At 40.9% G+C, this 25,010-nt stretch overlaps 1 protein-coding gene across 1 annotated transcript in view; it reads left to right on the top strand.

The window, feature by feature from the left end:
- PLEKHA7 (pleckstrin homology domain containing A7) overlaps positions 1 to 21,995 on the top strand; it is a 297,172-nt gene extending 275,177 nt beyond the window's left edge. Inside the window, exons 26-31 of the mRNA XM_084855029.1 lie at positions 1,257 to 1,409; positions 3,824 to 3,957; positions 9,691 to 9,830; positions 12,622 to 12,724; positions 19,895 to 19,953; positions 20,751 to 21,995. Coding sequence (XP_084711155.1) covers positions 1,257 to 1,409; positions 3,824 to 3,957; positions 9,691 to 9,830; positions 12,622 to 12,713 — 519 coding nt within the window. The 3' untranslated portion in view covers positions 12,714 to 12,724; positions 19,895 to 19,953; positions 20,751 to 21,995. The remainder of the gene's footprint in view (positions 1 to 1,256; positions 1,410 to 3,823; positions 3,958 to 9,690; positions 9,831 to 12,621; positions 12,725 to 19,894; positions 19,954 to 20,750) is intronic.
- The last annotated feature ends 3,015 nt before the right edge of the window (positions 21,996 to 25,010 follow it).

Genomic DNA, 25,010 nt, shown 5'->3' with positions numbered 1-25,010 from the left:
GTGTTTAGAACTGGGGTGTAAGGGAAGCTGGGGCTAGGAACCTTCCTGCCAGGAGTCTCTTTGCTGTCTCCCTTCTGTTAGAGGGAACTATCTCAGATGTTTTACTTCTGAAGAAAAATCTAGCTTATTCTAAAGAAGACTTTCCTTTTTAGTATTTAGCTCTATGTTTGCCCCACTCTTTTTCAAAGTTTAAACAGAATGAGAGTTGTTTCATTGTCCTTGTCTGCAGTCACGTTTTTCTTTTTGCATCTGAAGATGACTTCTACCCATAGAATGCATAGAGGTACAAATCTGCATAGGGAATGGTAAGATGTACCCCCAACATATTGTCATGTAAACAAGCAAATCTGTCCTCAGAAGGAGGTGTGTGCATTGTCTACTTTGATCCCTTGTAGGCACTGGAGTCCCTACACTTGTATTATCCCTAATGAATGCTTATGCATTTAAATTAAGTTTTCACTTAATTTAAAACAAACATGCAAGCGGGGAAGGAGGTTCCACAGCATTTCTTTGCAACTTGTTCCATTGCCACATAATTTCCATAGCTACAGTAAATTATTTTTGGAGTAAATATTACTTTGGCATTTTGATTTAAAGCCTCATTTGTGGAGATGTGTTGCTACGAAATTGTTCTATATTTTTATGAGGCATAATATATGCAAGTTTCCTTCTGCAGATGCTGCATTTGGGAAGAGCTTTCTCCAAGGGGGTGGGGGTTCTGTTCCAGTGGAATATATATAGGGCTCCTGAATTAATGAGAGAGCTTCCTAATCCAGATGGTTACCATTTGGTGATTCCCCATTTGGTAAAGATATGATACAATGGAAAGTTTGAATTCACTGAACCTCTCCTAGCTGCCTTTAGGAATCAGGTTTATTCATATATTAATTTCTACTGATAGTATGGTTGAGTGTAGTTGCCCTTGTGAACCTGTTGTTTTTACTTAAGAGTCAGGGTCCATTTATGGTGATAATCACTAGATTCGAAATCTATGCTCCTCCTGGCATGTAAGGTCAGAGGCTAATCCCAGTCTACTCTGACAGCCTTTTTGCTGAGATTAGATTGCCCTCTGCCGGCTGGAGAGAATGAGTACCCCATCAAGGACAGCCATCAAGTGAACATCCAGAAGCAATGTTATGGTACGTCCTAGTTTCCCCTTTCATCCATCCAGAATTTGAGGCAATGGGAGTGAACATTTCTGCATAATTTGTTAGTTGAAATGGTCAAATCTGTAATTGTTTCCTGTCTGTTACTAGTGGAAGCGGGAGCAAGAATTTGACTTGCAGCTACTGGAAAGAGCAGTACGCACAGACCAAAAAGAGGAAAACAACTGGTTAAAAATTGAGCCTGTATCAGTGACAGAAGCAGACCTAGAACCTCAAGATTATAATTTGGATATTAGCAAAGAGGTAAGGCTAGTTGTCAGTTTTGTTTTTGTATTATATGTAAAATCCTTTACTGCCTTTTTTCCAAATTATAGCCACCTGAATGTTTTTATGTCAGTTTGTTTTCTTTACTATAAATAAGCAACAGGCTCACCAAATTAGAAACATTTTTTTTAACTAAAGAGGGAGGAGAGTTTTGGGGAGAGGACAAATGTGCAAGGACCTCTCCTTTTTGCTGTGTATACAGTGGGATGAATGTTAATCATTAGAAAGGTGACTTCAATATTGAAGTCTGGATATAGAAATGGTTGGATCCAGATGAAGGCACATGCAATTGGGCTAGTGGAAGCAGACTTCCCTACCCACTTCTCCTCCCAGCTGCCCCTCCAGCCCTCCAAAAATGCTGGAAAGAGGGTCAGGGGAATCCTCCAAAATTGAGTGGAGGCACCTTCTGTGAGTGGAAGTCTGTTCGCGGAAGGGGCCCCTGTCTTATTTTCAGGGATTCCCCCATTCCTCTCACACCACAGCCTACCCCCTTTGGTAGAGTCCCCTGACCCTCTGTGTAACATTTTGGGTGACCTGGAGGGGCTGCCATAAGGAGGAGGGGTGTGGACATCTGCTTCCACCAGCCCAGTGGCATGTTCCTATACCTGGATCGAACCATATGTTTTTAGAGGAAAGAAGATACTGATGAGTATGCATCCCCTACACTGATTGGAGTAACATTCCTAAAATGTTAAAGCACTGTACTTAAAATAGGACAAAATGGGTAATAAGCAAGCATGGGGTCCTATCTCCCACAACTTTCATCAAAAAGTATACAAGATCAAGTTCTCACTATGTTCTCCAAAAAAGATAACACTTCTTATTGGAATAGATAGGCTATATGGAAAAATCCATGGGTGGGTAGATTTGACTTCTGTTTTCTACATATATATATTTGAAAAGCTGCAGAGCCATCTGGTGGTGCAAAGGAAGCATGTTATACATTCATAGAAAAATGAGAAATGGGGCGGGGGGGATTGCTGAATGCCACACCAGATTTTTTAAAAGCAAACACATCCTTAAATGGCTTTCAAATCCTAAATTTACAAATGCTAATTAAGGGATCTAGATAATGTCTTTTAATTGACACTGAGATTGCATTTAGTTTGGAGGTTTAAACACTGAAGGTCTGTTGCAAAGGGACCTTTCCTTGACAACTAGTCCAAAATAGGCAGCAAGATTATTAACAGGGACTGGCCAGTGAGATCATATTACAGCTTTTCCAGCTGCACTGGCTGCCAGTCCATTTCCGGGCCCAATTCAAAGTGCTGGTATTAACATTCAAAGCCCTAAACGGCTGGGGGCCAGGTTATCTGAAGGATCTCTTCCTCCCATATGTGCCCGCCCAGACCTTAAGATCATTCTCAGGTGTCCTTCTCTGGAAGCCCCCACCAAAGGAAGTGAAGTGGGTGACTACCAGGAAGAGGGCCTTTTCTTCTGTGGCACCCCGACTGTGGAATGAGCTCCCTAGAAAGGTTCGCCTGGCACCTACATTCTACTCCTTCTGGTGCCAAGTGAAGATCTTTTTATTCTCCCAGTATTTTAGCATTTTAGCTTCCTAATCTTTTAGCTCTGGTGTTTTAAATCTGTATTTTAAATCTCTGCATTGCTGCTAGGTTTTATTCTGGTTGTATTGTTACATTGTGGTTTTAAGCTTTCATATTTTATATTGTTTTATGCTGCACTCTGTGGTTTTAATTTTTGTGAACTGCCCAGAGAGCTTCTGGTATTGGGCAGTATAGAAATGAAATAAATAAACAAACAAACAAATAACTTAGGGAAGGAGGAGAGAATGGAGACTGCTTTTCACTTCATATTGTCTTCTCACAGCTTGTTGCCTTCTCAAACACACCTAAGCATCTCCCTAGCTCATTAAAGCCATCTTCTCATCCAAGCTGTCCTCCTTTAATTGTAAAAAGATAAAATGGTGCTTCAGCAAACACCCTACTGGTATTGTTCATACAGCCCTTAGGAAACTTGCATGCCTGTGGGTAAAATGAGGGAATAAAGAAACATCTGTATTGTTTTCATTCTAAATCAGTTTTCATTTTAATTCATTGTATGATGTACACAGTGTGGTAATAGCCACTGAATAGGTAAGGCCAGCTACTGTTTGTACTAAGTTCAGTATTTCGAACGTAGTGCTAGAGTTCCTTGCAGCACCAATACTACATTGGCATTGCTTTTCTTTATCAAAACTTCATTTTCTGAAAAGGCTGAAGAGCATTCATAATTTTCCACCCACAAGTATATTTTGTTACAATTCTCATATGAGACTTGCAATAGGAGAAGGAATGGCTTGGTTTGCCCCCCCCCCCGCCCCTTTTTGTAGATTTGACCGGTTGTGTTAATGTATATCCTACACTAACCATTTATAATAATCTCTCCCACAGTTGTCAAAACCTGAAAAGGTTACAATTCCAGAACGTTATGTTGAGCTGGAACCTGAAGAACCTCTCACTCCAGAAGAATTAGCAGAAAGACACCGTAAGGCAGAAAAAATAAAGAATATTCTTACCAGGTCAAGGTCAGATTCCTATGCATATTTTACTCCTGTTTGTTTTTAACATTTGAAATGGGAAAAAAACCCACACTGCAGTGGCACTATAGACCTAAAAGTAATTATTTGCATTTTACATAGCACACAAATATGGATATATATATCATAATAGTAGATGCCATGGTTACTAATTGTACATTTTGCCTAGAATGTAGAGAAACAATGAATCCTATATTTTCTTTCCATGCTTGTCCCTGCTAAAAAGGGTGTTTTTTACAGCCTGAACATATAGATTAGCTCTAGGTGCTGTGACGCTAGGGGCACGTAGTGCTGCTGCACCTAAAGCAGGATATTCTATGTAACTAGTGAGCCATGACATGTAGTTCTACCTTACTTTCCCACAATTGAAAGAAAGTAGTACAGTATTTCAGTGTACAACATTCTTCTGCCACAGAGAGAAAGGCACAGCAACAGCGTGGGATCTTTAAGGGCACAATCCTACCGGGATAGTCGGCCGCCTCCGAACTCAGAGGCAGCCAACTATCCAGTGCAGGGCGGGTGGAGCAGAGAGGGGATGCTCTTCTCCCTGCTCCGGCCACCCTGCGTTTGCAGCTAGATAGCCGATTTGGCTGTCTAGCTGAGGACATCAGAGGGGACGGGAGGAGGCTGCACGGTGCAGAGGAAGCGTAACAGTGCTTCTGCAGTCTCATCCCCTCCCTGCCCCCAGGAACGCCCCCTTTTTGCCCGCTCCACACTCTGGTTATGAGCGCAGAGATGGAGATATCCCTTAAAGAAGGGCAGGATTTACCCAGTCTCGTCTTATCTCAGAAGCTAAGCAGGGTCAGCCATGGTTACTTGGATGGGAGATTGCCTGGGAATCAGGCTTCCTGCATTGAGCAGGGGGCTGGACTCGATGGTCTTGTAGAACCCTTCCAACCCTATGATTCTATGATACTTTCTAAGAGCTGTGCTGCCTATGAGGGGGAGGGGGAGTGGAGCACAGTTTCTAGGAACTGAGCTTGGAGCCCTGGCTCCAAGCTCAGTTCCCAGAAACCAAAAATCCTATGGCCATCTAGACACTGTCTAGCTGCCATAGGATTGGTCTCCTCCCCGTTTTAAGATCCTCGGTGTTTTAACTGCTAAGAGTAGAAGCTGGAGTTGGTTCTAGCAGCATCAGAAGGGAGGGTTTCCATTGTTTCATATGTTATCAACCACCGTTTTTAATTATTTGATTTATACCCTGCCTTTCTACCAAGAGAAATGGCATAAAAGGCAGCTTCTAATTAAAATAACACTTGATAAAACAATAATAAAACAAATCCATTAAAACACAATTAAAAACACAGTAACAATGGTATAAAAACAGCATCCAATCCAACAGAGCTGCTTATGCACCAAAGCCCTGCTTGAATAATAAGGCCTTTGCCTGCCAGTGGAAGGAAAGCAAAGAGGGACCAAACCTAACCTCCTGTGGCAGGGAGTTCCACAGCTTGGGAGCAGCCAGCGAGAAAGCCCTCTTTCACATCGCCACCAAGCACGCCTCTAAAGGCAGCAGTCTCAAAAGAAGGACCTCTCCCGAAGATCTCATTCAGCACAGGAGCTCATAAGATCGGACTGAAACAACAGAGTTAATAAGTGGTCACATTCTCAGCTTCATTTGTTTTATTTATTTTATAAATATAAAACTGTAAAATAAAGTGACTCTGTGTACCGTTTGCAACTGGTTATCTTATTCAGGTTACGACCTCCACTACAGCTTGGCAACTGCTTGCTCCAACAGATAGTATTTAAAAGTATTGAAAAAGAGAGAAATTATATTTAACCATGTCATTATTTAAAAAGAGAGAAATTATATTTAACCCCGTAGTGCTTAGACAGAAAAGCAGGTGCTGATAGGCATTCAGAAGGCATACATTCTGTTGGATTGAACCAACGGTAGGATTTTATAATGCAAAACTCAACAAAATAAAAGATTTTACTGCTTTTTGCCAGAAAGGATGATGAGCCCTCACAAAACTAACACCCCAGGTAGGATCTTAACCTTGAAATATAGCTGGGATAAATGTATCTGGGACTGGCCATTCTGATCATATCACACCAATACTTTTCCACCTGCACTGGCAGCCAATATATTTCTGGGCTTAATTCCTGTAAAGCCCTAAACGGCTTGGGGCTAGGATTGCCTCTTCCCATATTTACCTACCCAGACCATAAGATATTCTTTAGAGGCCCTTTTCAGGGTGTGTCTACCAAATAGGTATGGCGGGTAGCTGCCAGAGAAAGAGCCTTTTCAGCAGTGACACTCCATTTGTAGAATGCTCTTCCCAGAGAAGTTCACCTGGCACCTATGGTATGGTCTTTTTGGTGCTAGGTGAAGATCATATTATTTTTAACGTGTTTTAAAAGTTTAAATTGGTTTCAGAATTGTTTTAAGAACCTTGTTTTAAATTTTAAAAAACATTTAAAGATCATCAGTATTTTATGTTTGCTGTTGCTGCATTTATATTTTTAGATAGATAGATAGATAGATAGATAGATAGACAGACAGACAGACAGACAGACAGACAGACAGACAGACACAGACAGACAGACAGATAGTATTGTGGTTGGTTTTATTCTGTTTGTGTTTATGTTTTTTAACATTTATTGTCAGCTGTCCCAAGGACATGGGTGGTATACATATGATGTAAATAAATACATGAAAATCTGAGCTATTCTGTTTTTTATTTACTCATATATATCTTTTACAGGCTGATTATCAATCAGTCATTTTAGGATTGTGTATTCCAAGTTATTCAGCTAACTTATTCCTTGGAGGCAGCAATCCTATGGCCACTAGACAGCGGCTAGACGGCCATAGGATATCTTGTTATCAACCTCGGAGCCCGCACTCTGAAGTCGGTTCCCAGAGAACCGACCTCCCCCCACTTCCGCGCTGCCTCGGCGGCAGTGCAGAACAACCCCATTTTCTGCACTCGCAAGAGGAGCGTGGAGCGGCTGAAAAGGGGTGTTCCGGGAGGCGTTCTGGGGCAGAGAGGGCGGAAATGCCTGTATGACCCATCCAATGTGTCGTACAGCAGCCTCCTCCCTCGCTCAGCCCTCCCACAGCTAGACAGCTGCAATTGGCTGTCTAGCTGAAAATGGAGGGCAGAAGAAGCACAGAAGGAACGATCCCCTCCATGCTTCTCCTTCCCTGCATTGGATAGGCGGTCACTTCCGAGTTTGGAGACGGCCACCTATCTGAATAGGATTGTGCCTTCAATTTCTCTGTCCAAACCTCTGGGGAGGATCAGTTTCCTCATAACCTTTATACTTCAACCATGTGACCTCTCTATACCCCAGCTTCAGAGATCCTTCTAACTCTGATGGCTGGATATCAATTGTGTGTCTTAAGTGCTTTCAGAATAATGAAATCTTTGCAAAGCACCTTGTAAATAGATTTTGGACCCCAGTTTAACTGCTGGAAAATCTTCTGTCTGGAGAAGCCCTGTGGATTCAGTTGTGTGGAAAAAATAAGGTCACTCTGCACACTTGAGGGTTCCCTCAAAACAGAAATTGAAACCATAGTTTGAAGGGAGTTTGCAAAACATGGTTATAAGAAAACGAGTTTGTGTTAACCATGTTTTCCTTTGGAGCAAATTATCTTGAAGCCATGGTAAATTTTGGGAAAGGGGAAAACATTAATGAGGTTGGCTCCTGATATACCAACCATAGTTTGGTGGGAACCAGCATTACATCTGAATTAGGCCCAAGTGACACACACTGCCAATGAAAGCATACAAAGCAACATTCTACCCCTGTTCTGGCCCTGAACTGTGATAACTGTACAGATGTAATGAAGAGTTGTAGAGGGAGCCACGTTTGTTAATGAAAGCAGCCTTTCAAAAGGGACGAAGCCTGTAAACTTATTTTCCAAAAGCAAGACATGAACACAGCTGTTGGCAGGGAGAGGTCCCTTGAAATGGCAGGATATTGATGTCTTCGGACAAACAGGAGCCTTGCCTGTTTTCTTTTTCTTAAATAATTACATGATTTACAAAGTAAAATGGGTGAGTGGTGATCACTCTTTACAGAACTAACAATAAATGTTAACAATAAATGTTAAAAAATAAAACTTTGGAGACCTAAATGGACTGAGTGAGGCTAACATCTCATCATCAATGATGTAACATACATTAACCAATCAGTGCCAATTGTGCACAAAGACAGTCTTATAATAGTGTTAGTTTGTGCTTGTGAGGGGAAGGCACAGTTTCAGCCTTTAGCAGGTACCTCATAAATTGCCTCAAAATATCTGAAAAACTGGCCTGCTAGTTACATCCAACAAGGGGGCAGAGGAGAAGGCTTGGATCTTAAGTTCCCATGAGTGGAACTCTGCTCATAGGATGCTCCTGCTAGTGGAAGGATTGGTGGAGGGAATAATTTTCATTGTTGCCCTTTTCCCCCTTCAAACTCTGTTCTGCGGGGTTGGAGGACCTTCTGGAACTCTGCGGGAGGTGGCGCTTAGGATAGAGGTGGATGGGGGAATCTGCAAAAAATGCCCCCCCCCACTTCCACTAGTGATGTCCTTTGCTGCATCCGAGTGTCTTCCATGAACAGAAGGAACCATTTGATTCACAGAAGAGAACCTCAGGCTGCAAGCCATAATGGGTCCATTGAGTACAACAAGAGGGGAAAATATAGCTTCCAGGTCTCTGAAACTATATCAAGACATTTGCTCAACACACAACACCAGTCTTGAAACAGCTTCACTGGCTTTCTGTCTGTTTCCAAGCCCAAATTCATGGTGGTGGTTCTTACCTATAAAGCCCTAAACAGGCTGGGGCCAGGGTATCCTAGAGGCTGCCTCTTCCTATCTTAGCCTGCCTACTTCCATCATCTAAGGCCGTGTTACATCTCCCACCTTCTAGAGAGGTGTGGTTGCTAGGACCCGAGGCAGTGCCTTCTGTGTAGCAGCAGCCTAGTTGTGGGACTGACTTCCCAGGGAGGTTAGTTTGACTCCCTTGTTATTGGCCTTTAATGGCTGGTAAAACAATAGTAGCTTTGCTAAGCTCTTAGTGATTGATGCCAGTCTTTGATTTTAGAAGTTCCCGTGTTTTATTGCAATGTATGTATTGTATCAGTTTTGATTTCATTTTGTTTGTGTGGAATTTTTGTGTTTTATTGTTTAATTGTAAATCACCTTGAGCGCTCATTGAGTGAAGGGGCAATTCAGAAATAAATTTTAAAAATCAGGTTTATATCCTGCTACATGTTTTCACAGAGCCCTCATGCATTAAATACCATGAAAGGGGAGGGGATAGTTTATCAGGTTTATATCCTGCTACATGTTTTCACAGAGCCCTCATGCATTAAATACCATGAAAGGGGAGGGGATAGTTTATATACTGTACTTTTTCACTGGGATCTGCCAAATATTCAGGATAAGCTGAACCACTAAATATAAAAGTGGGATTGTTCTGCTCATGTCTGCACCATAATTGCTAATAAGTAAATGCTGGTTCTTCCAACAAAAGAACAATAGATCATGTCTCCCTCCTACTGCTGAGAAGTATTTTTACCAACTTGGAAAGAAGCCCCCAGTGAAAAGTTTAAACATAATCCAGAGACTGTACGCAGTCTGCTGTTGAATTCCCAGCTTCATAAGTCTTTTCCACTCTGGACCATGGGTGTGTGGGCAGGGGGAAGATGTCTGTGTGTGTGCACAAAGCATGTGCTTAAAGTTAATGTTTTTTGTTGTTGTTTTCATTTTTGCTCTAGTATGCACAATCTACAGACTCCAGCTCAGGACAAACACAACTCTGCTGATTTAGATTCACAGTTACAAGAGCAAGAGCGCATCATTACCATATCATACGCACTGGCTTCTGAAGCCTCTCAACGGAGCAAGGAGGTGGCAGGTAGTGCGCAGTTATTTATAAAGCAATGGTTGTGACAGTGTGTTCTCTTAATCCTACTGCTACAGACTTCTGTGTTCCTTCTGGGCTGCCATGCATACCAGGGGCAACACTAAGACCATATCTGTTTTTGTGTGTGTACACAGGCAAATGCTTTTTGGATGCACTCTATTGTAGACCCAAGCCACGGGATTTGTACCGTGCACTCACCTGCATCAAATACAGTCAGTGTTGGGCATGGTGTCATCACAGTATGGAGCAGTTCATGAGTGGGGAGAGATTATCACATGCCACACAGGAATTGCTGTACAGCTGTTCTATATCTGTTAAAGCAGGAGCATGGGATTGCTACGATCATATACAAAGCTTTAATGAACAATTGTACCGACTCAAATTTAGGAATGAAATGTAAATATCAAAATATCATATATTCAGGACTCCAGGTTGAAATAGCTTGGAAACATACTACAAAAATATGGATATGAGTCTGAAGATGGAAAATCATTAAGGGTGCAATCCTGTGGCCAGAAGACAGCAGCAAGATGGCCATAGGATTTTTTGGTTTTCAGGAACCGACCTCGGAGCCTGTGCTCCGAGGTCATTACCGAGAAAACTGCCTCCCCAGCCCCACCACCTCATAAGCAGTGCAATTCATCCCCAGCTCCATGCCCTGAAGAGCAGCATGGAGTGAGTGAAAAGGGTGCGTTCCTGGCGGAGGGGATGGTGGAAGCACCAGTACAACGCTTCCTATGTGCTGTCAGGCCCCTCCCGCCGCTCTGAGCTGTTCCAGCTAGACAGCCAAAATCAACCATAGCTGCAAATGCAGAGCAGCCCGAGTGCGGAGGAGAAGATTCCCTCCGTTCTGCCCACCCTGCATTGGATAGTAGGTCACGTCTGAATTCAGAGGCAGCCGACTATGCCCATAGGATTGAGCCCTTTGTCAGCAATATGTCAAACCTAGTGTACTGCTTTGCTGGCAGGTTCTCTCTGAAGGCAGTACTTGGTGCAGTGTAAGGGCACTTTCCCCACATTTGCGCGCAACGGTGCTGCCTCCAAAAGGATCAGGCAGTTTGGGGTGGCTTGTTACTTGAGCAGTGAAATTCCATTTGTGTTTCCCATTCCCTACAAATCTGTGTTTTATCATTATATATTGTTCTACATCTTCCCATCTATTTTCCTGTTCACATATGCAAGATGTTCAGGCAAAATGCTTCAAAACTCATAAAAACAAAATACTGAAACATGAATGATTTATAGAACTATCCCAAGATTTAAAATGTGTGATTGGCTTTGACTTTGCAAATCAGTCTTGAATTTTTAGTTACTTTTGCCTCTCTGGAGCCTAATGCGGTAAAAGCAAAACTTATATATTTGCATAGTGTACATGAGACTGACAGTATGATACAGGAACAGCAGATGAAGATGTTATTGCTCAAATACACTTCCCTTGTACCTTAATGCTTCAGTGTATTACTAATATAGCACAATGTTTTCACTTTATATAGCAGGGCTAGTATTGCCTACAGGCTATTTTTTAAATTTATTTTTAGGCTGCCTTTAAGGGTAAAGCCCTCTCAAGACCAAAACCATACAAAATAGATACAATAACTTTAAATCACTACACATTCATTAAAAGTTCAGTAAAAAAGGGCCACTGATTTTTTAAAAAAATGAATAAAACCAGAAATTACCTAGAACCAGCAGCCCAAGAATGTATGGAAAGGCCAGCGAAGACAGGTGGGTCTTCAGAGCTTTTCTGAAGACCTGCAGAGAAGTGGTCTGATGAAACCCATCCCAGTGTACGCTGATTCCAGACATTTTTATTATTTATTTTATTATTACATTTATATCCCACCTTTCTTCCACTGTGGAACTCAAGGTGGCTACATGTGGTTCCCAGGTGGTCTGCCTAAGCACTGACCAGAGCCAGACCTGCTTAGCTTCAGAAAGGCAGCTGCCTCATGTGCCTTCAGACCATGCCCTAGGACCTGTGGGGTCACCAACGAGAAGACCCTCTCCCTTGTACTTAGCCTAACTGCCCTTGGTGGTGGGCAAGTGAGAAGGGCCTCTGCTGGTGACCTCAAAGTGTGGGCAGGCTGGTACAGTAAATGGTGATCCTTCAAGTAACTTGGGATACCAGGTGATTGACTATTTAATTTATTTCAATTTCTATCCTCTGCTCAAGAGAGATAGCAACAATTTTGAATCCCAACACAATAAAATCACCAAAATATGATACCTAGTTTTATTTGGTAATAACAGTAAATACTGACTGGCCAGTTTCATCCTGCTTTATCATAACCATTAAAAGTCAATAAAAAAGAAGAAGAAGCTATCACTTCAGGAAAATACTCAGGCTTAGTCTCTGATGCACCTCTAGGAAAAGACGGTTCCACAGTTGCCTAGGGAGGGTCTTTTGTCATTATTGCAGCAGATGCAAGTGAGTTTCCTTTCCTAGTAACACTTTAGTATATGTGTTTTTGCTTCAAATGAATAGAGAGAGTAAGCAAGGGATCCCAGTGGCAGGGTGTGCAGTGTGCCTTAGCAAGTGAGGTGGGCTTTCTAAAATTATTCAAGTTGCAGGACCTAGCTTTTCTTGGGCAAAATTTGACTTATACTGGCACAAAATTTGTATAGTGCTTAAATGCATACAGTACTACAAGTACTTAGTTTCACTGGTGACTGGCCCTGTAGTCAAGCCCATCTGTGTGTGTCTGTGTGTGACAGAGACAGAGAGAGAGAGACAGAGAGAGAGAAATCATGGTGCCTAATTCCTTTGTATGATCCCTTCTAGCTCCGCACTTGACCTACCCATCCAAAGCACCCTCACCTTCTGTACCTCAGCCACCCCCTTTAAGCAATGGATTTCACTACACATTTGTCTAAACACCTTGAAAGTAAGAACTAACTGCTCTTGGCTGCCTATTTAGCTATTAATTATATGTGTTCACATTGTTGGAAACTAACCATATATAAGTGTAAATTTAATCCTAATTAGTGCATGCAAACTTTACCGATATAAAATGTTTTTGTCTCCTACAATGAAAAAGAAAGTGCATTTGAACTTATGGAAATGTTCGGCAATTGCTGAGAGTTTGTGGTGGTATTTTATTGCTCAGTCGCTGTGATGTAAAGTTTAAAGCTAAATGTTTAGATGTGACTTTTCAGTAGTACCCTACTGAAGATTATGCCTAGAAACAATGTAGATGATACATGCAAAGTGGCACAAATGATCTCCTCTCACGTAAAGATGAAAAATAAGAACTATTAGAAACCACTACCATTGGGCTGCATTCTGCTGAGCTGGAGAAGAAAAACAAAAATCTTCGTATGTCTTTATAAAATTATAGGTTTGGGAGAGGGCAGATGAAAATTGGCTGTATTTTTTGTCATTTTCCTTATTTCAGTTTTCAGTATGAGCAATGTTTGTCATGATTTGAACAATATTTCTCTGTTACACTCAGTCATAATTATTACATAAAAGCAAATATTGCTGCACTTTCCTCTCTGTATTTGTACCTCTCTACTGTGGTACAGTTGGGCCTTAGCAGATGCCTCTTCTTTGACACCACCTACAATATCGCAGCTTATAATTTTAACGTTTTCTTTGTTGATGTCTAATTGAGAATGGCTAACTTCTGCATATTGATAAGAATAAGTGTGGAAAGTGTGTCTAGACATGTAAAAAAGAACCTTGTGTCACGATACTTTGGTTTTGATTTTGGAACTCATCATTGTCTTTTTTTTTATAATACTTTTTATTCTACTTTTATCTTTATAAATGAAATAAGGAACACCAACAACATAATCATCTTCTACAGTTTCCAACATTACAGTATTCTTAAGAGGACCCATCAATAATAAAATAGAGGGGAAAAAGAGAGAAGGAGAAGAAAAAATATAAAAAGGAGAGAGAAGGACAAAGGGGAAAGAGACAGAAAAGAAAAGAAAACAGAGCAAAATATAAACAAAATATTACATAACAAACTTAAATTTAAACTACATTACCCATAAACTTCAAATATCACTCTACTTAGAAATTATACCTATAATATTACCAATCTTACAAATCAATACAGCATAAGCAATCAATTTCAATATTGTATCTTAAGGCTTATAACAAGGAAGCAAGCTTACAATTCATTTTCATTGGCCATATAATGTCTTTTAGCTACTATATAATAATAAAGCTTAAAATCAACCAGCCAGAAATATTACTAATCCTAGTATTATAATCTCCAGCAAAGGAGATCGTTACCTTGTCATTGTGCTGGAGCTTGAGCACCTCAATGACATCATGAGCTAAACCGTGAAGGGACACCCAAGATGGGAAGGTCATGGCAGAGAGGTCAGACTAAATATGATCCCTGGGGAAGAAAACGGCAACCCATCCCAGTATTCCCGCCATGAAAACTAAATGGATCAGTACAACCAGAGATATGTCGGTATACCATCGGAAGATGGGACTCCCAGGTCGGAAGATGGTCCAAATGCTACTGGGGAGGAACAGAGGATAAGTTCAACTAGCCCCAGATGTGATGACGCAGCTAGCTCAAAGCCGAAAGGACAGCTAGCAGCTGATGGTGCTGGTGGTGAACGACGAATCCGATGTTCTAAAAATCAACACATGATAGGAACCTGGAATGTAAGATCTATGAGCCAGGGCAAATTGGATGTGGTTATTGGGGAGATGTCAAGATTAAATATAGACATTTTGGGTGTCAGTGAACTGAAATGGACTGGAATGGGCCACTTCAGATCAAATGACCACCAGACCTACTACTGTGGACAAGAGGACCACAGAAGAAATGGAGTAGCCTTCATAATTAATAATAAAGTTGCTAAAGCAGCGCTTGGATACAATCCAAAAAATGACAGAGTGATCTCAATTCGAATTCAGGGTAAGCCATTTAACATCACGGTGATCCAAATATACGCCTCAACCACAGATGCTGAAGAAGCAGAAGTAGATGAGTTCTATGAGGATCTGCAGCACCTACTGGATAGTACTCCAAAAAAAAGATGTTATTTTTATTACAGGAGACTGGAATGCTAAGGTGGGTAGTCAAACGACACCTGGAATTACAGGCAAGCATGGTCTGGGAGATCAAAATGAAGCAGGACATAGGCTGATAGAATTTTGCCAAGACAACTCCCTGTGCATAACAAACACTCTCTTCCAACAACCTAAAAGACGACTTTATACATGGACTTCACCAGACGGTCGACACCGAAATCAGATTGACTACATCCTTTGTAGCCAAAGGTGGCGGACATCTATGCAGTCGGTAAAAACAAGACCTGGAGCTGATTGTAGTTCAGATCACGAACTTCTTATTGCACAATTTAGAATCAGACTAAAGAGAATAGGGAAGACCCACAGATCAGTTAGATATGAGCTCACTAATATTCCTCATGAATATGCAGTGGAGGTGAAGAATAGATTGAAGGGACTAGATTTAGTAGATAGGGTCCCGGAAGAACTATGGACAGAAGTTTGCAACATTGTTCTGGAGGCGGCAACAAAAAACATCCCAAAGAAAAAGAAAACCAAGAAGGCAAGATGGCTGTCTGCTGAGACACTGGAAGCAGCCCAAGAAAGAAGGAAAGCAAAAGGCAACAGTGATAGGGGGAGATATGCCCAATTAAATGCCAAATTCCAGAGGTTAGCCAGAAGAGATAAGGGATTATTTTTAAACAAGCAATGCGCAGAAGTGGAAGAAGATAATAGAATAGGAAGGACAAGAGACCTTTTCCAGAGAATTAGATTCATCGGAGGTAAATTCCAGGCAAAAATGGGTATGATCAAAAACAAAGATGGCAAGGACCTAACAGAAGCAGAAGAGATCAAGAAAAGGTGGCAAGAATATATGGAAGATCTGTATAGGAAGGATAATAATATTGGGGATAGATTTGACGGTGTGGTCAGTGAGCTAGAGCCAGACATCCTGAAGAGTAAGGTTGAATGGGCCTGAAGAAGCATTGCTAATAACAAGGCAGCAGGAGATGACGGTATCCCAGGTGAACTGTTTAAAATCTTGCAAGATGATGCTGTCAAGGTGATGCACGCCATATGCCAGCAAATTTGGAAAACACAAGAATGGCCAACAGATTGGAAAAAATCAACTTACATCCCCATACCAAAAAAGGGAAGCACCAAAGAATGTTCAAACTACCAAACAGTGGCACTTGTTTCGCATGCCAGTAAGGTAATGCTCAAGATCTTGCAAGGTAGACTCCAGCAATTCATGGAACGAGAATTGCCAGATGTACAAGCTGGGTTTCAAAAAGGCAGAGGAACTAGAGACCAAATTGCCAATATCCGCTGGATAATGGAGAAAGCCAGGGAGTTTCAGAAAAACATCTATTTCTGTTTGATTGACTATTCTAAAGCCTTTGACTGTGTGGATCATAACAAATTGTGGCAAGTTCTTGGTGGGATGGGGATACCAAGTCATCTTGTCTGCCTCCTGAGGAATCTGTATAATGACCAAGTAGCAACGGTAAGAACAGACCACGGAACAACGGACTGGTTTAAGATTGGGAAAGGAGTACGGCAGGGTTGTATACTCTCACCCTACCTATTCAACCTGTACACAGAACACATCATGCGACGTGCTGGGCTTGATGAAGCCAAGGCTGGAGTTAAAATCACTGGAAGAAACATTAACTATCTCAGATATGCAGATGATACCACTTTGATGGCTGAAAGTGAGGAGGAGTTGAGGAACCTTATGACGAAGGTGAAAGAAGAAAATGCAAAAGCTGGGTTGCAGTTAAACCTCAAAAAAACCAAAATTATGGCAACCAGCTTGATTGAGAACTGGCAAATAGAGGGAGAAAAGGTGGAGGCAGTGACAGACTTTGTCTTTCTAGGTGCAAAGATTACTGCAGACGCTGACTGCAGCCAGGAAATCAGAAGGCGTTTACTTCTTGGGAGGAGAGCAATGACAAATCTTGATAAAATAGTTAAGAGCAGAGACATCACACTGATAACAAAGGTCCGCATAGTTAAAGCAATGGTATTCCCCGTAGTAAGCTATGGCTGCGAGAGCTGGACCATAAGGAAGGCTGAGCGAAGGAAGATAGATGCTTCTGAACTGTGGTGCTGGAGGAAAATTCTGAGAGTGCCTTGAACTGCAAGAAGATCAAACCAGTCCGTATTCCAGGAAATAAAGCCAGACTGCTCACTCGAGGGAATGATACGAAAGGCAAAACTGAAGTACTTTGGCCACATAATGAGAAGACAGGATACCCTGGAGAAGATGCTGATGCTAGGGAAAGTGGAAGGCAAAAGGAAGAGGGGAGAACCAAGGGCAAGATGGAGGGATGATATTCTGGAGGTGACGGACTCGACCATGGGGGAGCTGGGGGTGGCGACGGCCAACAGGAAGCTTTGGCGTGGGCTGGTCCATGAAGTCACAAAGAGTCAGAAGCGACTGACCGAATAAACAACAACAAAGTATTATAATATTGAAAATATTAATAATTATAATTATAATTAAAAAGGAAAGAAAGAGATTATAAAGGATAAAAAAGAAAAAATATACAACAATCACTAATGTATTTTGTACTATCTATATTTTAGATAGTATCCTTTCTAAATATAGAAATGAGTGTGCACATTTCTATACACCCTCACACAAGAGATTTAAGTACAATATATCATATCCATTTAAAAAAGAAAAAGAAAAAAATGAAAGTAAAGAGACAGATATACATATATAAACAGTTATCTCTGGTCTAGCCTGGATCTTACAGACTAAACATAGCCAATTGACAAAACATGTTTATAAATTCCAGTTCATGAGGCTGGAACAGAAGTCTCGTGTGTTTTTCCGATTAGCCATGTCTGCGCCATTTCGTGATTTAGAAACTTCTTCATCTGACCTTCAGAAAAAATGCAAAATGTAGTAGGATATTTTAAATGATACTGTAAATTCATTTGTCTTGCCAGGTTTCTCGCCTTGGTAAATTGCCTTCTCTTATCAGCAACTTCTTTGGTGTAATCCGGAAATAGCATAACTCTATCTTGTTTTGACCTCCAAAAAAAATTTCCCCCCTTCTCATGCCAAACACAGGATATGATTTTTTGTGGAGATTCTTGCAAATTGAACTATAATCGTATAATCAGTCCCTTTAGCATTTGAAATGTATGCTCAATGTCAAGTAAATAATCAGATGGCAAAGAAAGTATCTCATGCAAATTTACATCAGTAGGTAGATCTTTGATACCAATAATATGCACATTTGCTCTACGGGTGAAAGCTTCAAGTTGGGAGATTCTAACAGACAAATTGTTGTAAAAAGCTTGCGATGCCATCTCCTGTGCTGTCACCTGATCTTGCAGCTCATTAACCTTCGCCTCCATCTTTTGCCATGAAGTATTAATTAAGTCCATGGCCCCTTGCAGGGTAGTGATGGAGTTTTGAATTGTATCCAGCCTCTTAGCCTGTTCAGCAAATTGCGATGACAAAGTTTTTATCAGCGCAAGCAACTCCCCTGTATTTCCATCGCTTCTCAGAGCCTTTGCCAAGGAAGGTGTGTGTGTGTGTGGGGGGGGGTTGGCGGTGATCCTGCATCTTTTCTCCTCCTTGATGTTGCCATCTTTCTCTTTAAACAGATCTTGCAGGTCCTCAAATATTGTTGGTATTCCTTAGTCCATAAACCCTAAAAACTACAGCTCGTCAGCCCTGTGTTCTCCTAATTAGATAGGAGTTTCAAAACAACTTTGAGCGGTGTCTAAGCTCTGGCAGACTACCCTTGGAATCCAGCCCTTCTGCTGCTTCGCAAAAGGAGCTACTCTTCCAAGATTTCATCCAGATGCTGCTCTTGCTTCCCCTTTTAATTCCAGGGGAAGATAAAAAAGTTTTTCAACCTTTTAAAAGCTGTTTGAGATAGCATCCTCCGCAGAACGCTGCCAGAGCAACATAGCTCCAGACCGGAAGTCGGAGCTCATCATTGTCAAACCTTAGGAAATCATCTGAAGAAAACATTAGTAAGGGCCCTGAAGGCACTATTCACTGAGACCAGTGGTAACCAACTTACTAAGCACTGGGGGTCAACTCCCAGACATACCAGATTTCCTTCCGAATGGTTTAGCCAGGCAAAATCTAACTACACAGGCTGAAGAACATGAGAGGTGTTACCGCCATTAAGAAATGAGGTTGCCCCAGAGACCCCCACATCACAAAGTTTTCTGGAGTTACCTCTCATGTTCCAGTAGGAGGGGTTGTCTGCAAGGTAAGAAACAGCACATTCTGCTTCCAGCTTGGCATGTGGAGGGTTGAGCAGATTGGATAAAAATCCAATCATGTTCAAACATGGTGCATAGGCCGCCAAATCACCATCCCTGACATCTCAAATAGTTTCTTTTTAAAATAGTTTGTCAAAATAAAATAGGCTTTACTTTGAAATGGCAATCAGAAATGGCACATAAAATAAATCACTGTAAAATTGTCCTGAGATTACTCAATCTGCCATGAGAATTTGATGGGCTAGGACATTACCGCTCTGTTTTACCCTTGATCATGATCACCCCAAAACATCACATTTAATGTAATTGAATTATTAATTAAAGTATTTATAAGCTTCATCCTAGGATTTCAGGGCAGTATAAATGAGGCATAACAACCAAAATATACCGCAGTATAATGCAATAAAATCATAGACAACATCATAATAAAAACAAATCAAAAGCATAAAACATCAGGGTAAGCTAAACAGTACAATACTTTAAAATGCTAGGGCAAGCTAAACAATACAGTACTTTAAAATGCCTGGGCAAATAAGTATGTTTGAATCTAGCAGCGAAATGATAGCAGTCTTGGCACTAGTTGGAAAGCATTCCAGAGGCAGGATGCCACCACAGAGAAGGCCCTCTACCTAGTTCCTACACAATGAGCATCCCCTCACAGAGGAACCCAGAGAAAAGCGTCTTCTGAAGGGGCAATGCTCTTAAGACAAAATAGGGGTGTTACCTGGTATAACTGCTGATTCAATATGATTTAAAATATCCAAAACAAGCTTGCAATTTCATTAAGAATGTCCCCTTTCTTTGTTCGCAGATACAAAGAACCCTGTTCAGAAACTTCACCTTAGAAGTGAAATTGCACAATTATTTTGGGTAGGAAAGTCACCACATGTTGATTTTTCTTGCATTGTTCTTTGGCTAAACATCTTTATGGAGCATCCCTACATGGGCACATTTATAATTCACCATGTTTTGAACATGGTTAATTATGGGCTTATTCTTACTATTTGTGTTAGCCATGGCAGGCAAAAAGCTAAACCTGAGCTGACTCCTGAACATGCAGAGGACTTCTCAGGACCACCTGACCTGTGAGGTCTAGCACAGGCTGACTCAAAGCCATTATTACCACGGCTTGAGACAATGATGCAAATGAATTCTAAGTGGAATTCCAGGGGGGGAAATCCACATGGTGATTTTTCTTCTTTAAAAAATGCTAATGTGCACTCTCTCTGAGTTTCTGTTATGCTTTCAAAAAAGAGTTGGAGGGAAAAGTAATTTCAGAGGATATTTTAAGGCCTATATAAATCACGTTTACAAACTTTCTGTGGCATCAATGTTTGTGGATCAACACTTTAGAACATGCACTTACCCTGGGTTAGATCCAGATAGTTCGTTCCACCAGTGGAAGGACACTGCTAGCAGAACAGGACTTCTCCGTTTGGGGCACCCTCCAGAGCAGATTTGAATGATGCATGAGGGGCTGCAGAAGGGGAGAGGATGCGGAAGTCCCATTCTGCCAGTGGTATCCTGCTGGCAGAATGAAGGATTCAGTTCCAACCTCCTGCATTACCATCCTGTTAAAGCCTAATGAAGAATTCATGGCTTCTTGAATGCATGTACTAACAATGTATAATCAATATCTAACTGCATTATGCTTTTCTTCATACTAGCCAAAGCAGTAACTGAACGCTGACACCTGGTATACACGGGTAAGAACCACCTGATGAACAAGTGAAGCAAGGAGGAAGAAAGAGAGTTCCCTACATTAGCTTTCTCTTGTGCTTATTCTTATATGAACACACTTTACAGTTGCAAATTAAATAACTGCACAGATAATTTTTGTACAAAAAAAGAACATTTTTGTGTATCTGTCTTTTTTATACAAACAGCACTTTGAATATACTGTGTAAATATTGACATTGGCCACAACCCATCACACAGTCAAATGTATTCAAGTCCTGCTTATATTAATAGGTCTTAAGGTGTAATGTGCTGGATTATAAGACAGTGTATTTTTAGAAACAGAATATATATTAGATTTGTTTTTAAAAAAACAAAACAAAATAAGGACTGTGTTCATTTAAAAGACTGGATGCATGCTGTAAGGACAGGGTTTTTTGCTTTTGTTTTTAAAAAGGAAGATCTTTTGGAAGCACACTGTAGCATTTAGGTAGGAGTTATGAGGTCTTTTCTATTTTTTCAGAGTTGATAATGCCTTTGTGACCCCTGACTAACAATCAGGTGGTATGTTCCTGAAGTATTCAAAATTTCAATGGCTCTGGAATTTCATGCAAACACCAAAAGCAGATGCAAAACTTGCAACCTAACAACACTGTACAGTTTTGTTTTTAAAACCATTTTTTAAAATTTAAACTTAAGGTCTGGGCAGTGAAATAATTAGGGTGCGATCCAGTCCCTATCCCATTGCAAGTACAGTACCTATGTATCACAGAGCGTTTCCATGGAGGTCAATAGAACCTTGATTCCTCCCCACCCACCCCACTTCAGAGAACAAGTATGGCATGTACAAGCAACAGGCCATTATGTGGAATGGGAGGCACACCTTTCTTATCACCACCCATCCCTCCCTCTTGCCTCAATTTGAGTTACTCAAGCTCTGAGTGTGAGCAACATTTATCACACAGAGCAGATAGGGTATGAGGAATGCACAAGATAGCCATTTCCCTTGTGCTGCCCCTTGCGCTGCTTAAAACCTATGTGCATACCCAAGAAGAGGAGGAGAGAAGAAACTGGTATCTATTAAGCCCTCTAGGAATCCTCTGCACATAGGTACTTCATGCAAGGTGGAACTGGATCATCCATTTTAAACTGAAATATATAAGTGAGCAATACAACTGTTAATAGAATTTTACTAGGAAAGATCTATATTCTTTATAATCAATGTTTTCAGCAGCAAAAAAAAAAAAGATTTACTGTCAGGTATTTATAATTTAGTATATTAATTCAGCTAGTGCCCTCAGTACAATATATTTCAAATATGGTATGTTTTCTTGAGTCTTGGGCAAAAGGCTGGCTAAGGAAAAGAAACAGCTAATGTATTGCTGATGCTTTTTAACTTGAAAATCTGTGTGAATACTGAAAGTGTGTGGTTTGCAAATGTTCAATATATTGTTCATATCAGGTGAATTCAAAAGTGAATTCACACATACTTGCAGTGCAGTGTGAAATTTATTGCAGCATTCCACTATAGTGCACTCCTTTTATATAGAACACATGATGGGATGCTGTAGTTCATTTGGACTATTTTGGTAGAATTGATAGTATAAGCTAGCTTTTCCCAATCTGGTACTCTTCAGATATTTTGGACTACAACTCCCATCAGTACCAGCCAGCATGGCCAATAGTAAGGCATGATAGGGGTTGTAGTTCAAAACATCTGGAGGGCACTAAGTTGTGGAAGGTGAGTATAATCTGTTGCTTTAGGACTTGTCTATACATTACGCTCTCCACATGGAGCCCACTGTAAATAGCCCTGCCATTGTGAAGATAGTCTCCATGCCACACCCAGCTGCCACTAGGAACATCCAGCTATGATATGGACTAATGGAGATCCCCAAGCAATGGCAGATACCCATATGATAATCTGCCCTAGGTCTACAGGTGTGGACACTTTCCGTGTGGAGGCTACTGTGGTGGCGAATGTACCATGTATATGAGCAATTAGTGGCTACAGTATTGAGCTAATATACAAAACCTACAAGTACAGGAACTTTCTGATCTCTCTTTTGAGAAGATAATTTTTAATGTTGACAATGGGTAATAGAGAACTTTGCCTTCTCATAGATGAGGTTGAGGAAGGCCCCGTGCTCATGAGGTTCCAGATATCCTTTTGATCATGGCCATTATTGATATTAGCAACGGTTAATGAGTTCTTGTAGCATAGGTGGAATGCACTATATGGATTAAGTGGGCCAGTTTGCATGACACAACAGCCCATCATGGGTTAATTTACCTGTGAGGACCCATGATGCGTGCTGGTCACCATTATGAGTATGCAAGCCCAGGTTGGGGGTTCCTGTGCCTTGTGGTGTCATCTGAACCTTGGCAGTGTTTTTTTTAGGGTTAAACAACCCTCACATAACCCTAAAACATACCATGGGTTCTGCAATACTTGTTTGGCCCTCAAATAACCCACGCCGCTTGGGCTTAGATGACGCAACAAGCCACAACAATTCCTGGCTGGGGCTTGCATGCTCATAATGACAGATGGCTGCCCTGAGGATTAATTAACCCACGATGGGCGGTTGTGTCGTCCAAACCCGGTCAATGTGTGAAAAATTAGTTCAGAATGTCATTGCCATGTTGGCTTTCCAAAATAAGAAATGGAGAGAAAATGGAGATACTAGTCAAAGAGAACCAAACACTCTTTACCTGGTGTTGCTTTCGATTTGTTTGCTTTTGAACTGCAGCTCCCTGCACTGCACAGCAAGCTAGTGTTGAGACTTTGGGACAGTTTCAAAATCTGCTTGTGATGCTACTTTGTGGGAGGACTGCCATTAAATGAAGAAATGTCCTCCTGGAAACATACAGTGCCTAGAGAAGCTCTCTGGATGGCAGCCCATGCCTTTTATTGGACCAGTCTGTTGGTAAAACTGAGGGTTTAATTATATGTAAGTCTGCTTCAGACTAGAACGGAATAGTCAGAACAAATGTGACAAATTCAAATGTCCAGGAATAGGTGGGGAGTATCAATTCTTTGAGAGATACATAGTTTGAAGGAGAATTGAAACTATATTATGAAACTAACAACAGTCTGTGTTAAAGAAGTACTGTCTTGTTTTGCAACTTTGTGCATATCAACTGTGTATTCGACCTGTGTACTTGAGGTAAAATGCACCACATTTCACAAGTGACAGTCTAAATAGTTTTTCTTACATTGATATTATCTCTTTGTAAGAAAAAATAGTCTGTGATTCACTGTTGTGATCTGTATTTCTTGAAGTGATAACAAATCCACTCTAATACAAGCCTGCTTTCCCACATCCTTTTGTTAGCGGTGGTTGAGAGATGGATTTAAGCATAACTAGGCCAGCAGTTGAAGAGTTTCACAAAGAGAAAAAGTCAGTTTTGTTCTCCATCCAGTAAGTCATTTAATTAAAAAATACTGTTTCCACCTAACTTTATCTCTTATCAAAAAGTAACTGCAACTTTGTTTAAAATTATTAAATAAAAATTCTTGTTCTATTTTAACTATACTTGGAAGCTATGACTGAGAAATGTATTTAGAAAATGCAGTCTATTTTTAACTAACTGAATACTGCCAGTGTCAAGTCTGTAACTTTTTGCCAAAATGAAATTATTTTATTTTTGCCTTTATTAAAATGTTGAAATAAATATTTTGGAAGAAAACATTAATTTAAATAAAATGTAACAGTTTGGGAATAATGTATATGTATATATTAAACTATTAACATAACACTGGATCTGCCTTTGGATTTTCAACCATTGTTCATCAAATATGTCTTCAGTTTGGGCTTGCGCTTTGTTGGTTTGTTTTGGTGCTGATACATATGTTGCTGTCACTGATTTAAATCCATGGTGAACCAAGTGAGAGGTTTTTCTCTGACTTAAGGTGCAATCCTATTGTTTCTGCCCTCGATGACTGTAAACCTTTCAACTTGGACGCTTTATGGTCATTGTATGCAGGGCGGGAGGTGTGGCAGAGGCCGTCTTCGCCTCCTCACTCCTCCCACTCTGTATTTTTGGTAGACAGGCTTTTTTGCTCATATAGTTGGGGGTTTCAGAGGGGGATGGAAGGAGGCTGGAGAGGCCTCAGGATAGCTCATATCCTGGCCTCTTCTGTCTCCTTCCCTTCCTGCCTATCAAAACATTCCCTTTCCTCATCCTTCAAAGTCGAATTCCCGACCTTGGAGAGCAGCCAGCACAGTTCTTTCCACATCGGCTGTGAT

The sequence above is a fragment of the Heloderma suspectum genome, chromosome 1 (assembly GCF_057233095.1).
Source record: "Heloderma suspectum isolate Gila_16-S chromosome 1, 16-S_ref, whole genome shotgun sequence".
Lineage (NCBI taxonomy): Eukaryota > Metazoa > Chordata > Lepidosauria > Squamata > Helodermatidae > Heloderma > Heloderma suspectum.
The sequence above is the reverse complement of the archived record's forward strand: the minus strand, read 5'-3'. Positions and strand labels throughout refer to the sequence as shown.